We start from the raw sequence: 14,694 nt of genomic DNA on the forward strand, positions 1-14,694 counted from the left end.
AAAAGAAATTTTATATAAAAATAAGAAGCTATTTGCAGGGAAAAAAAGAGTGAATGACAGACTGTTTGGCAATGGGAGACATTACCTTTTCATTCCTGCAGTTGTTTAGACCCATGTTATTCATGGAGGGCAATTTTCCATCAACACCATGTGGCTGCTGTTGCTGCTGCTGCTCCCTTTGGATCTGCTCTCTCATTTTTCGTGCCTCCTGAATGGCTTTCATTACTGTGTCCTGGTCCCCAAATAGGGCAGGTGAATTAAGACTGGAAAGGATATCTATAAACAGAGAACACACTTTATTTAGGTACTTATCCAAATTAGAATCCAGGTTAAGCACTCAGCTCCTGTACTGTTAGAGCTGTACCCAACTAACATCAGGAAAAGGAGAAGGAGTGGCAATTGTTGTCTGTTCAAAAGCTGCATTAATCTATAGAAGTGATTGATAAGCCCGTCCACTTCTTTTGCTGTTATAAACACAACCACTGAAATCTTGGCATAGCCTGATATGGCCACTGAAATCTTGGCATAGCCTGATATGGAGGTATCTGAGCATACCCATGGACCCAAAGTTAAATATGTGTCTAAGACAACAGAATTAAGAAGCTTAAGTGGGAAGCCTTTGAAGAATTAATAATAATTAATAAAATGAACAAAGGTGGAGAAAGAAATCTCTCTTACTTGGCCATGAAAGTCTATGTCAATTTTTAGAATTTCTTTATTGGGAGAACCATCACTCCAGACATTTAGCTTTCAATTTCAGAAAGAGCACGCAGTTACTTTTGGGAGACAGAGCTTGTTAGCACCATAACATGAGTATAAACCTCTAAATCAGTAGAGAAAAAATGGTTTTCTTTCTATCACTCTGGACAGAAAGAGAAACTTTTAAGCATGCATCGGACTCACACAAAACATTTCTGTCACATCTTAAAGTGCATACTAGAGGTAAAGACGAGTATGCCAGATACAGTTTCTGATTTGAGACCAAAAGACAGCAATTATTTGGTGACTGGTTGTATTGTGTTGCTGTGGTGAAGCTTTAACTTGATCCACGTATTCCTGCATGGCAGTATCCTCAATACTGCACATGGATAATTTGGCTATATACATTCTAGCTAGGAAATTCTGGGCAATCAAAGTTTGTGCATGACCCGTGCACCTGCCTGACAAGCAAATGTCTTTTATAAAAGCTCTGAATTTGTTAGATTTGTGTACTTACTAACAGCCCACTATAAAAAAAACACAACCAACAACCAAGCAACAACAACCAAAACCAAAACAAACAAAGCCAAACAGGCTAAGACTTGGAATTCTCCTTCAAAGATAATTTTCATATTCTTTTGACTTTATTGAAGTTCAGCTGAATAAAATATAGCAAATTCAACCTTGAAGGATCCTGAATTATTTTAAAATAAAAAAGGTTAAGATTAAGGGTTTCTCATGCTTTATCCTGGGAACCAAACAGTTGATTTAATACTGCGGTCTAGATGAGAAGAGATGCAAACCGTGCTGTTTTAGATGGAACTGTGATGTTTTCTGTCTGAATGAAGCACCCCTCTCCAAATTGAAAGTAACATATTGGAGAACAACCATTGTTCTTGCTGGGTAAAATTTCCAATGCCCTGAACTGATTCAGTAACTGGAGCCTAGGTAAGTTGGGAACCATATTTGCATGACTTTTAATGAAACTTAGACTCCCAATCACCTAAATTTATCGTAAAAATGGAGCAAAAGCTCCTACGTTGCTTGCTGATTTTTGACAATGTTTCCCTGGCTTCTTTTATATTTAAAGTTTGAGAGGAATTTTATATTTAAGGATTGAGAGGAATTAAGTTTTTATGACTTTACATGAAATATATTCACACCTTAGGTGTATCTTCTCCAGCCATTTCTCTGGAATGGCCTATGACTTCTAACTGATATGCCACATGCTAATGTTAGTGCAGTTCTAGCTGGAAATAAATTGACAGAATATCTAGCTAGCTGCAGAAAGTATCTTTCAGAGATCATGATGTTCCCAAGTGTTTCGAGAATGGAAAAAATCATAATTGTTATATATTTAATGTATGTATTTAACATATCTGTTCATTATTCACAAGTGTTTCTATATATTTTACAAGTACACTTGAGCTACAGATTGTGAATAAGTGGTCTGTAGTAAGTATTTAGTTGCTGTTAAAATTTACTATTTGAACTTTAGGGATGATCATCTACATTTTGCAGCTCTTGATTCTGTTTCTTGACTGGCTAAGGTAGTCTTCAGACATAGTTTTCAGATCAATTTTGTTTCATCACTTAAAAAGCTTTATTTATTAATTAATCTTGAACGCAGGTCCAAAATTCCCTATTTTCAACCATATGAATTAACAAAGTCTTTATAGATGGGTGAACAAATAATAAAACCATGAACAAATAATAAAAAGAACACATAGTAAAATAAACTGGCTGGACTGAAACCTTTCTGTCTTTGTTAAAAAAAAAAATACTCAGCGTACGGTCTTGGTAAAATGAACTGTATACCCAGAATGCAGAGGATTAGATTTCTTTTAGAATGCTGTTCTGGGTAAAACTAACGATATATTTGGGCTGAATAGCTGAAAACCACATTTGGAGTTACCTTCTTGCCTGGCTTCTGGTTTACTGTAAACCGTGGAGATACTGAATGTTCCCTGACCCTGGTTCAACAAAGTGCTGGAAAACTTGTTTATTTTAAGGTATGTTACACTGTTGCATCGCATGTACACTAATCACATGAGCCACTGTGTGTGTATGTCTACTATCTAGTCAGGCTCTATGTGCATGCAAAGATAATTTTTTGTTTGTTTAATCCAGAGGTCAAAATTCAAAAGTTAACTTTGCATGTATATACCCAATTGATGTCTTTGGGGAAGATATTCATACAAACCTCTTTTACACGCTTTATATATAAATCTCTATTTGCTTATGTGTATCTATTTGTATGCATGTATGTTTCTTACACTATATATTTATTTGCTGTATTTCTTCTAGATATCACTGCTGCATCATTTTGGTTACCCTTGTAAAACCTTGGCATTCGAGAGTTCTTTGAAAATCTTTCCTGCATTTTTTTTCCCCATTTTAAACAGAAATGTAGGCCCAAATATCTACTTAATTCAGAAACAAGTGTGCTCAAGCTGAGAATTCATGGAGAAAACTTGCCAGTATTCTCCTTTCCTCAGGACAAATTAGTTACCTAAAGAGGATCCTCTTCCCAGAGATCCACCGAGCGGGCTGGGGATGCCACTCTTGTTTGTCACTGTCACTGGACTGCTTTTACTAGCTGGGAAGAGGTTCTGTGTTGGAGATGTTGGGGATTTGACAGGTTCAGCTGTTTTGGGTCGGGCTGAAAGATTCAGTGGCTGGGCTGCTTCATCCTACAAGAGTTTAATGTAAATAGTTATTAGGAAAAGACAAATGAACACATCATTTCGCAAGCAGCAGTTACTTTACACCTCGAAGACAATACCACATTCTCCAGCAATAATAACAAAAGAAGCTAATTATCTGCCTCCTTTAAGATTCAACGAAAGGAAACCTCATTAATTTCTCTGTGTTATGCTTCTATTTACATTAACTATGTGGCTGGATCGCTCTTTTTGCCAAATTAAAATTTGAATTAGCTCACATTACAGCTTAATTTCCTAATGTGTTTTCAGAGATCTAAATTAACCTAGGGCATTTACAAAGAATTATTTAAAATTTCCAGCAGCTCAGTAATGCTTTTGCATTGGTTCCATTGGAAAAGTTCCTGGCACTATAAAAATAAGTTATGTGGCTTATTTTTAAATGTATTAGAAACTAAGGAATCAGAAGTACTTCTGTGAAAGAATCATTTGGAAACCCTGACAGTTCTTTGGCCCACATTTAATGCTGCTGCTAACTTATGCATTCCATGCATCTTATTTTGAGTGCATGTTTTGTTTAGTAAAATAATCTATGCTGTTGCCCCATAATAGAAGATAAAGATTTCACTGGATTCAAATTCCTTGACTTACTACTGTAATGAATGCATACTATATGCATTTTAAAATATATTTTATTTTCTACTATTTAATTTTGTATATTTCATAATATTGTATTATTCAAATGTGTCATATTTTTGACAGACGTAAAATCAAGAATTTTTTTCACATAAGTGCTATTCTGCTCCTTGTTTGATACGTCTGTAATTATTTCTGTATTCTGTATTTATTTTTGCTGCATTCATCCTTTAGTGTATCTGTATGTTTATTTGCATAAAGACAAGGAATATTTTTAAGGATATGTAAATCTAGAATCAGCACTTTTCTGTCTTTTCATATTTTTCATATACAATTATGGAATAAATTCTCTCTGACACATATCTTGTTTCAGTGCTATAGGAGAATAAGTTGATCTAAGAAATATCTTAACTTTTGGAAGACGACTCATTGAAGCAATTAATTTCTTTGATCAGGGTAGATATTCACAATGTAACCTGCTTCCCATTCTTTGAGCTTGTTCCTTTTGCTTAATATGTTAAGCAAGACAGAGCATTTGGAAAATTGTGAAACAGTGATTTTCTGTAATTAAAGAGCCCAGTAAGACAGATCTCTCATTTAAAATATGCCCAAAGCAGAATTATGCTGGATATAAGAGAATATTGTCCGTATTTTAAAACACTGCACTGATCACTTCAAAGCTTAGAAATATATGTCAGAATACAATAATATACTACATTATCTCATCTTTTCCATTCTCCTTACTGTCAAGCTGTGATTTAGCAAAGTACATCTGATCATACACAATGCATTGAACAGGAAAATGTAACAAACAGGTATTTATAATGCCATCATATCTCGTTTTAAACTGTCTCCATAAAACTGCATGACATTTTTATTCTTCTTGACCCTGCAATGCGCACAAATGTCCACACCTGTTCAGAGTCCAAGTGAAAGCAGAAACACAAAGGTATAAGGGACACGGTCCATTCCTGTGCTTTGTGGCCACCTTTACACGCAAGCTGTTTCCTTGCACAAATAGAAAGTGGCTTCAGTAAATTTCTGTGAGAGTTCAGAGCCCCTTTCAGACTATGAAGTTTGCCAGACTAGCTACTGAGAGCATGTACACATACAAATCTATGCTACCATGTCCAATTTCTAAATAATTTTCTGCCTAGCACTGATATGATCGTGTGAAAAAACCTCTAAACCCTGCCAGAACCTGTTTGTTTGTACTTCATAGACAGCATTCTCATTTCTGCGAGGCAACCGAAAAGCTGGAAAACATTTGGGTCACTGACATAAAAAAAACCTATCATTACTTTTTGAAAGATCTGACTCCTGTAAAAGAATTCCATTAGTTTTATAAATAATGCATGTAGTATATACAAATAACTGTTTAAAAACAGAAAGTATAGAGGATTTGTTAAGCAATGCACGACCATCAAAACTTCCAGTTCTTCTAAAGGTAACAATTCGCAAAGAAAGCATATAGGTACTAGTTTATTAGAGCGCTTTTATAGTTAATTATTAATTTCTTCATTCATAATGAATCATTAATGATTCATTAATCTCTTCATCTACCATTGGCATTGGTATTTGTCCACATGAAGCCCTTGTAGTTTATCTTTAATATTTTCAATGTAATAGTGTGCTTAATAAAAATAAGAACAAAAAAGCCTTCTTTTTTATTAACATATATTTCAGTCCATTCAAGTTAAATTATGTAGGGAAACCCCCAAGAATTTGCATGTGGTCAATTCTGTAATAGGACTCATCTGGCCACAAAGCTGGAATGGTATTGGCCTTGGTTCAAGGAGATATGTGCTTGAATTTAACCAGGGAAAATTTTACTCATATAGTAAAGGTTTGGTTTGGTGTAGGTCCATTTGGCTCACTCACTTACAAAATTACTTTTTTACATTAAAGTAGTCAGTAGTATATTCTCAATACCATAAATCACTGGTGTCAGGTATCACTATACTACAGCAACTTTGCTGAAACAGTTGGGCTTTGCTTTTGGTGGCTTCTGTATTGACCGTAACAAACTCTGCATATGTGGTAAATTTCACTGCCTGCTCTCAAGCCTGGCAGTGGATTACAAGAGGTAAAATATTAGACTAATACACATCTACAGTTAAGTAAAGTGAACGCTTTGCTAAATAAATGTTAGATCTGGCCATAATGGAGTAGTTTTTATTTATTAGTACTCTCAGCCTAGCAAAAAAGTGTCATGGAAATTTATCAGCCCGGGCAGAAATATCTACTCACCCACACTTTACCACGATGATTGATGATAATGAAAAAACGAATGATATTTTACTCTCATGTCAAAAAATACAAAAAAAAAAAGAAGAAACCCTCACCTCAAGTGAGTCAAATCTTCCCAGGCTGGTTTGAGACTAAGGACTGTGTGCCTGTAAGGTGTTAGCAGCTAGCAAAACGATGCATTCTCTCTCTCTCTCTCCACAAAGTCACGATATGCCTTCTTTAGATCTATTTTAATAGTTCTGCGTTTATAGCGCTATCATTCAAATGGGTAAAACATCTGAATGTTGGTGGTTTTTTTACAGTTTGAAGTAAATTGTTTCTCAGCATATTTAGTCTCCTGAAATTCAGAACAGCCACAGGAGAACACAGCAATAAAAGCCAGCCAGTTCCACCCAAAGGTACTAGCTGCACCACTGATTTCAAGGGGTGCACGATGTTCATTTCAAGCTGCTGGCAAATGCCATGTTGTAGCTGCCTGATTCCAAGCAAGTGAGAATAAGCAGGCACAAGCATTCAGCAGTGGCGCAAAACCAACAAGGAGCAGCCCGGTTGTCAGCAGCTGTGTGAAATCAGCAAAAGTCAAATCAATCTGCAGTGACATAATGTTTTCCCCGGAGTCCTGACTTAGATCTTATTTTTATGTGAGGCTTTTTCCAAAATCATAGAACAAGTACAGCTAGAGATTTATAAAATAATTAGAAGATCTACAGTCTCTCTCTTGCCTTAATAATATAAGCTAGCACTGTATTTTGAGATACTCAAAAGTTCAATGTGAAACAATTGATGAAATGGATGCCATTTATGCACACTACTAGAATACAAACTGAAATCTTGAAAATATCACATTTTAGTGATGAATCTGTTGTGCTGCTTGTGGTAGGAAGAGGGACGCCTGTTATTTTTGGAAGCAAGAAGTGAATGCTTTCTCTTCCCTTCTCTATACTGATAATACAGCACTAAAACTGAACATTTTATTTGAATATTGAAGAACTTTCATGTGGTTCAACTTCCAACTGTGAAATAATTAAATAGGCCATTTAATTTCACTGCCCTTTTCAGACACCGACTTTTTTCTTTACTGAACAATACCTTAACTTGAGTTACCGGGCTGGTCCCTCTCTTCTCATTTTTCATCCCAGTGGGTGAGAGTGCCCCTGTCGTATTTGGTGGCTGTGGAGTAGATGGCATTTTGGCTCCAGGAGAAACTTGCATGCTTGCCAGCTGAGCTGCATACAGTTGCTGGAAGACAAGAAAATATACAATGTATTCCTGCAAAATTCCTAAAAAAAGAAGTTGTAAGCATACATAATTTTTATCGCTCTGCCGTTTCTTCTCTTAAAGGACTTACACGTTTTTTTTCAGCACTTTCTTGTTTGTGGCTTTTCCTCTCTTGTTATTTTCAAAAAGGAAAAAAAAAATAGTCTGGAAAACTCCCACACACCAATATCTTTTTTTCTTTTTTCTTAATTTGACTTTTAGCTGATTTCTTTTTCCTTCTGGCTAATGGTGGTCATGGTAATGAGCAAAAGGTTATACTGGGCCTGAACACTAAAAACTGAATTGGCAAAACTATAAGTCTGGTTATGAAAAGGAGGTAAAAACCCCTGTCAGAAACAGCAATGCTTCAGGTCTTTCTGTTCTTAACCAGAAATTACGCCCTTTTCTGAAGCTGACATTGGAATCATCTGCTACCAAAAGGCAAAGCTACATCTTCTTTAGTTAGCAATGAGAGTTAAAACAGGGAACAGAGTATGTCTCCATCTCAGTGTACAGTGATTGTTATAACTTCTATAAATGCCAATAAGGAATGTAGACCTTAAAAATTCCTGTAAGTAGTGATGAAAATACAAAAACATGTTCATGGAACTTTTCAAAAAGTTTAACTGAAACATAATAAAAGACTTGTATATTAAAATAAACTATTTCTACCAATCTAAAGTGTTTACTGAAGAAAAACAAATAGGTGTAATTTCCTTACAGTGACCAAATTTAAACCCTCACCTTGAATTAGCATCAGCAATAATTCTTCTACCATAAACAGGGAAGATCCTAATCCCTCTTCTACACATAAATCTATATAAGCTTTGCCTTATTAGTGAGAAAAAAGCCAGGTGGTTTGTATGTAATTTCCAACATTACTATCATTCAGATGGACAAATAAAAAAAATTACAGTAATCAAAAGCAGACCTTTCAGCACATGTAATTAAATGAAAGCTTAATAAAGAATAATTTGCAAGAGCCAGATGTGCTTATGTCATAATTGTTGCTTTCTTTGGAACAATTTTTCTAATATAACAAGCCCCCACAGAAATGAAAGTTACACAATACTATAAGCTCAGTGACTCAGTGGCTAGACAAACGCGTGAGAGGGGCACAGTCAGAACTCTGGGTGACAAATGAAAACTTTTGTTTGTTTGTTTGTTTGTTTCCTGCCATTCCTTTTCAATACCACACAGAGGCTACAAAAGGATCACAGATTAATATTTTGAAAACAATGGTGTTTAAATATTTTGGCTACTGCACTATTTCTTCCTGTAGAAGAAAATGAGAAAAATTGTAAATAGAAAAAATTCCCAGCTTTCAGTGATGTCCTGGAGAATGAAAATGAAGCATTGTATACAATAGTAAGTGGGCGTATTTCTTCCCTACTTCTGGGATCTTATACCTTTTAGCGCATTCTTCAGGTCAGTCTACGCTTGCTTAATAGGAGGCTCTGCTTATATGAGAGTAAGAAACACATTTCACAAACTTCCGAAAGCCTGCACATTCTCAGCTCACAAATAATCAGGCACTGTGCTATGAAAGACATGATAAAATAATCTTGAATACAATTTAAAGACAAAATCCACAGATTATAATGGTTTTCTCAGTGTTCTGTACTTTGTCTATTAAAATATTTTAATTTTTTTTAATAAGACCTATTTAACATCTACTTCAACTATCTGGGGGAGATGACTTAGATTTTACTAAAACTAGACTAAAACTTTACTACTTAATGTAGTGAGTATTGCACTTTCAAGATCAGGAAAGGAATTCTCTGTGAAAACAAATCCAGGTTTATCAAGTAAAGTTCTAAATAATTTCCTTCTTTCTTCTCAGGTAAGCAATCAAGGCAAAAAAGGTGGAGTATGAGTTATTCTTTCTACAAAATTCAGTCTACCTTAGACGACAGAAGTCAATAGTCAGTGACGGAAAGTAGCATAGTGTGGTGGGTTGACCCAGGCTGTCTGCCAGCCGCCCACCCAGCTGCTCTCTGCCTCCCCCTCCTCAACAGGACGGGGAAGAAAATAAGATGGAAAAGCTCACAGGTCGAGGTAAATACAGGGAGATCACTTCCCAGCTACCATCACAGGCACAACAGACTTGGCTTGGGTAAAATTAGTCAAATTTATCACCAATTACAATAGAATTAGATGGTGAGAAACACAGACAAAAACTAAAATCCCCCATCCTCACCATTTTCCCAGGCTCAGCTTCACTCTTTCATTGCTGACTCCTCCACCTCCGACCCCTCTGGCCTGGCTGCCAGCAGGGATGTTCCTCACACTTTTCCCCTAATTCCTCGCTGCCTGTGCAGCATTTTGCCCTTTCTGGAGAACATTTTCCCAGAGGTGCCACCAGTTTGGCTGTCAGGCTCAGTGGTGCCCTATGGCGGGGCCGTTGAGGAACCGGCTGTCTCTCCTCACAGCTGTCTCTCCTCACAGCCCTCGCCCTGCAGCCCCCCACCGCCAGCACCTGGGCACAGACACTGGGCAAGCACGGCAAATGGAGCTTGTAGCCCAGTTAGTCACGACAAGTAAGCAAAGGTGTGTTTATCATCTCTAAAAGCTGTAGCTCACAGTGGAGCTGTATCTCGACTAGATATCTCAAGATCAACGCAAAGAGAGAGACGTGAGACACTGGTCGGGGGAGGGCTCATTGGTGACCTGGTACCTGAGTCCCAGCAGAACTGGCAACTGAAATGTCCACAGCACTTTAAGGGTCACAAAAATAGCAACCAGAAAAGTGGGCTGTTATAGTGACTATTTAGGAAATGGATTTTGGAAATGCAAACATTAAAAGCAGAATAAAGTTAGAATTACATGCTGCTCCCCTCCCAGTGTGTTGAGGGCTGTATTGGCTGTGCTGCAAGTAGTGCGAGGAAGAAATGTTTCTAAAGGGAGACGGAGAATAAAAGAAATTTTGTCATTTATATATATGTGTGTGTGTACAATTCATCACTGCGTTACTCCAAGGTCATAGTACCAGCATTTCTATAAGTTTGTTTTACACCATAAAAGCAAATGTAAAAATAAATAACAGTAATTAGCTTTCTGGTTTGCTTAGACTTTAAAATGAAGCCGTTCCACAAATGAGGGCAAATCTTGCAAGAATTCACACTAGTGCTAGCAACACTGCCGTGTGGACTGCGAAGCTGTGTAACTTCTTTTAAATACCAGTTTGTATGGGAAGGTAGCCAGTCTGGAAAAATATGTGCACACCACTGTTGAAGGGATAAAAGTGATATTTTTGCAAATGCCGCTGTTGTGGCTCAAAATGGCAATTTAGGACCTCACATTGAGATGGTCAGGTTGTGAAGCTTTTATCTGCAAAATAAAGGAGGGGGAAAACCCTCAAACATTGAATGAATGTTTATTGTTAGCTTTTAATGCTCAAAAGCAGAAGTGTCAATGGAATTTTTTCATTCAAATTTTAACCTACTGACTATTGAGTAGTGACTAAAAAAATTAACCTACCTCAAACACTGAAACATATCTTCTTTTTAATGTATGTCTAGCACATAAGAGAAAAGCATTTCATAACCCTTATGTCAGCCACTGACTCAGAAGGCTCTTGATTACAAATTAGATATTCAAACCCATCAAGTATTCATGATTGTTTTAAGAAGTCTTAAAAATATATAGCCTGTTTTTTATGGTTTTTTTTAAAAGGTCACTAAGTTAGAGTCTTATAATCCAGTTCCCAGCATCTAAATATAAGTAGTGCTGATTTTGAGTTACTGAGTGCTCCTGCATAGTTATCAATTTTGAAAAATGACTTAAGGTATGTGAGCAAGGATGTAGTTTTACAGTTTTCAGAACAAGGTTTCTTCTAATGTCGTGATCTGACACTGAAGAGCAGTCTCACTTAAGGCAATGGCAAGTGCAGTCTCACATTTGGCACCTATGAACTTACAGGCTTATGGACTTAAGCACTTGTTACTGAAACCCTATTCCAGCTGTAATCAACTAAAAATCTGAGGGGAATTTATGAAAGCTGGAGGTCACTATGAGTCTGAATGATGTTCATCTAGCTAAAAAAAAAATTGCAGACGAGTGGGAAAGCACTGTACTCAGCGTGTGTACAGCACAGCACAAGTACATACTGATTTTTCACCTGGAAACAGCAGAATTCGTACTAAGCCTTTGCTACAGCTTAGAGCTACCATCCAAGAAGAATTGAATACCTAACAAAAATAACATTCTGGGGGTGATGGTGGTGGTATTTTCTTCTTCAGAAATTGCCTATGGAATTTGATGAATTATTTCCATTTCATTCTTTTTATAAAAAGTATCATTCACAATTTAAAATTTGTCTAAAAAACCCTATCAACTAATAATAGAGCATCTTGACTGATCCAAATGTTGAAACCTTTCTTAACACCATCTAAGTTTCCCAATGTCATTGCGAGACGTTTTCACGATACACAAGGATAACAGCCTTCACTGCCAGGGTTCATTCATGCCTTGCCAGAAGACAAAGACCTTAGGTTTACACATCCCTCTCACAGGTTTCAAAATTTTTTCAATTGTTTTTCAACTATTTTTTTCAACTAGCTTTCAATAATTAAAACTCATTCATTAGCTCAGCTCCCTTTCCCGTATGACTTTTAGCTTGCACGTAGGCCTGTGACATTCCTAGACTTGTGCTCTGCCGAATGACAGATACTCACCTCTTCGGCTGCAGCACCTGTGTCTAAACGAATGAAAAAAGGTGAAGAATTTTGAGAATTGAATGTTACAGAAGTAACACATGGTGAGAAAAATAGAATGGGCCTTAAATCAACACAGTTAAGGGAGATTTGCACTGACAACAACTTGTAAATTTTGTGACAGGCTGTTTTACCACCTAACACAGAATTATGATTATCATAACCTGCTTACCAGTGGCTTGTCAATGACAGGCCTTATGGAAAAAGTTTATTTAGAGAAGATATTTCAATAGAGAGAAAGTGATCAACTGCTGCCTAGGAAAGATGCTGTTTCTTTAGATAGACGAGCCCAGGAAGGAAATGGAGAGAGCAGTTGCACTCGTATATACGAGAACAAAAAGGCAAGGGCTGGAGACATTTCAACTGACTGTGTTGGTGAGAGAGAATTTGGTTACAGCAGTGGGGATATGATTCAGATGTTATTCTTCATAGGAGAATTCTGAAGAAAGTATAGCAAATCCATATGTGAAATATGGAGATAAGAAAGAGAGTGGTTGCAATAGTCAGCGTAGCAGGAAAGTGCAGGTGATGAGGGCTGGCCAAGAATGACGAATTGCAATGGATGCACCTGGAAGATGGCTCACAAAGAAATTCAGTAGAAGGTGGCTTGATTCAAGGAGGAAGAAGGGATGTGTTCTAGAAACATTTACTGATTTATTTTATTTTACTAAAAGAGTTATGACCAAAAATGAAAAGACATTCTCCTTTTTCTGTATTTGCATGTTATTTCTCCAAAGGTGCTGGAAATTATTTTTTTTTAGCTCAAAAATGAGTGCTAAATTTTCTGGACACTGATTATTCTGAAGTCTTCCATTACTAAAAACGCAAGTCCTATGTTACATCTTCAACAAATACATTTGCTACAGTAAATGAAACCGAACAATAAAACTACTGAGAATCAAGTGAGGATCCTTATTTGTCAGCATTTTAAATGAATTGTGCAAAGCTGAAATATCTTATTTATAGAGATGAAAGTTCAGCTATTTAGACAATGAGTAATTTAGTTTCTAAAGATGAAAAACTCTAAGGAGTGACTGCAAGTGCTGTTGAAATCCTGCACTACAAGAGGTAATGCAGTTATTTTTTTCCACAGTATATTTAGTACGTAGTGTTGCAAAGCTGTAATTCCAGAATTTTTCTTCCGAATATATAACACGCAATAATAATACTTAGAACTGTCTGATTACAAAGGGCTCTTACAAGATCACCAATGCCAGCAACATCTTTACTACTTGCAGCACACATTTCCGAAAAGAAGCTACCCAAAGCAATCCCAACTTCAGTAGGACAGCTTATTTTTTATTATTGGTGCAAAGGTGCTTAAAATAAGCTCGATGTCAAACAGATTAAAGGAAATACAGTCTCTGAAAAAGTTTTTCTTCTGTTTGGAGGAAGAATGGATTAGTGCTAAAATCCATGTTTTGGGTGTCATAGATAATAACTACGGAAATAAAGATTAAGTGCTGACCTGAGCTCAATGACATTGGTATGGCCTTCAACAGTTCAGACAAGGTAACCTTTTTAAAAAGCAGTGCAGAAACATAAATATCCTAATCAAAAATTTCACACACGTCTTAAATTAAGTGCAAGAACTGTTTATAAAGTAACATTAATTGTACTTATTCCTTCCTATTTTTGTACATAAATGTCATTTTTTGTATTGGGGTCTCTTGTATACCAAATATGTTCAGTGACTAACACTACTAAAACACCAAGGTAAGAAATGGGGAAATATATTGGAGAAATATATACATATATATATAAAAGCACATGGTCATTTGTCTTTTTAAGATATTTTAAGAGGATTTTTAATGCAGATCCTTACATTGAGAGGTAGGTTAACAGAAAACGACATCCAGAACACAAGACAGCCTAAGCAACTCATCAGCAGGTTAACCATGTGACAAACCCAGGGGCAACTCGAAGGCAGCTACTGCCTGTGGAGTTTGCCAAGAAGCCAGATGCCATCACCAGAAAAACACCTTCCACAGCTCAGCATCTGTGTCCTCGGAGTGCTCTCCACACAAAAGGAAAAGGAGGAGGATGAGAAAGAGAAGGAAAGGTGCATATAAAATTGCTAAAGGAAGTACACATGAAAGCAACTCTTTTTTTGAATTTAAAAATCTAAAACTTGGAAAAATCAAAGCTTTTGCTGGTGAAAACAAGATCCCTTCAAATTAATAGGTAGACTATTTTATGCTAAAAGTATATATTTTCTTTTTCTTTTACCATGTGTTTGTGCAGGTGCTACCTGTTAAAACAGTATTTTATAAATTTATTTTCATGAAATTTGGACGTCTCAGTAGCATTTTCTAAGTTTGTTCTAAGAAAAACATTAACAAATCAAAATAAGGTGAGTTTTACAGATCTGCTAGTACTGTGCGCCAGACCCTCCTCTGAATTTCACGTGTGCCACCACATGGATAATAGTGGCTTACTATTTCAGAACCAACAATTATGCACCATTTCCTTAA

The 14,694-nt window shown here is 36.5% G+C and overlaps 1 protein-coding gene across 11 annotated transcripts in view; it reads right to left on the reverse strand.

Moving 5' to 3' along the window:
• SOX6 (SRY-box transcription factor 6) overlaps positions 1-14,694 on the reverse strand; it is a 381,266-nt gene that overhangs the window by 61,864 nt on the left and 304,708 nt on the right. For all 11 annotated transcript variants that reach the window (XM_063331731.1, XM_063331728.1, XM_063331729.1 and 8 more), the window contains 3 exons: positions 7,338-7,487; positions 3,212-3,392; positions 86-276 (listed from right to left, as the gene is read on the reverse strand). In XM_063331731.1, coding sequence (XP_063187801.1) covers positions 86-276; positions 3,212-3,392; positions 7,338-7,487 — 522 coding nt within the window. The remainder of the gene's footprint in view (positions 1-85; positions 277-3,211; positions 3,393-7,337; positions 7,488-14,694) is intronic.

Source organism: Chroicocephalus ridibundus, chromosome 4 (genome assembly GCF_963924245.1).
Source record: "Chroicocephalus ridibundus chromosome 4, bChrRid1.1, whole genome shotgun sequence".
Lineage (NCBI taxonomy): Eukaryota > Metazoa > Chordata > Aves > Charadriiformes > Laridae > Chroicocephalus > Chroicocephalus ridibundus.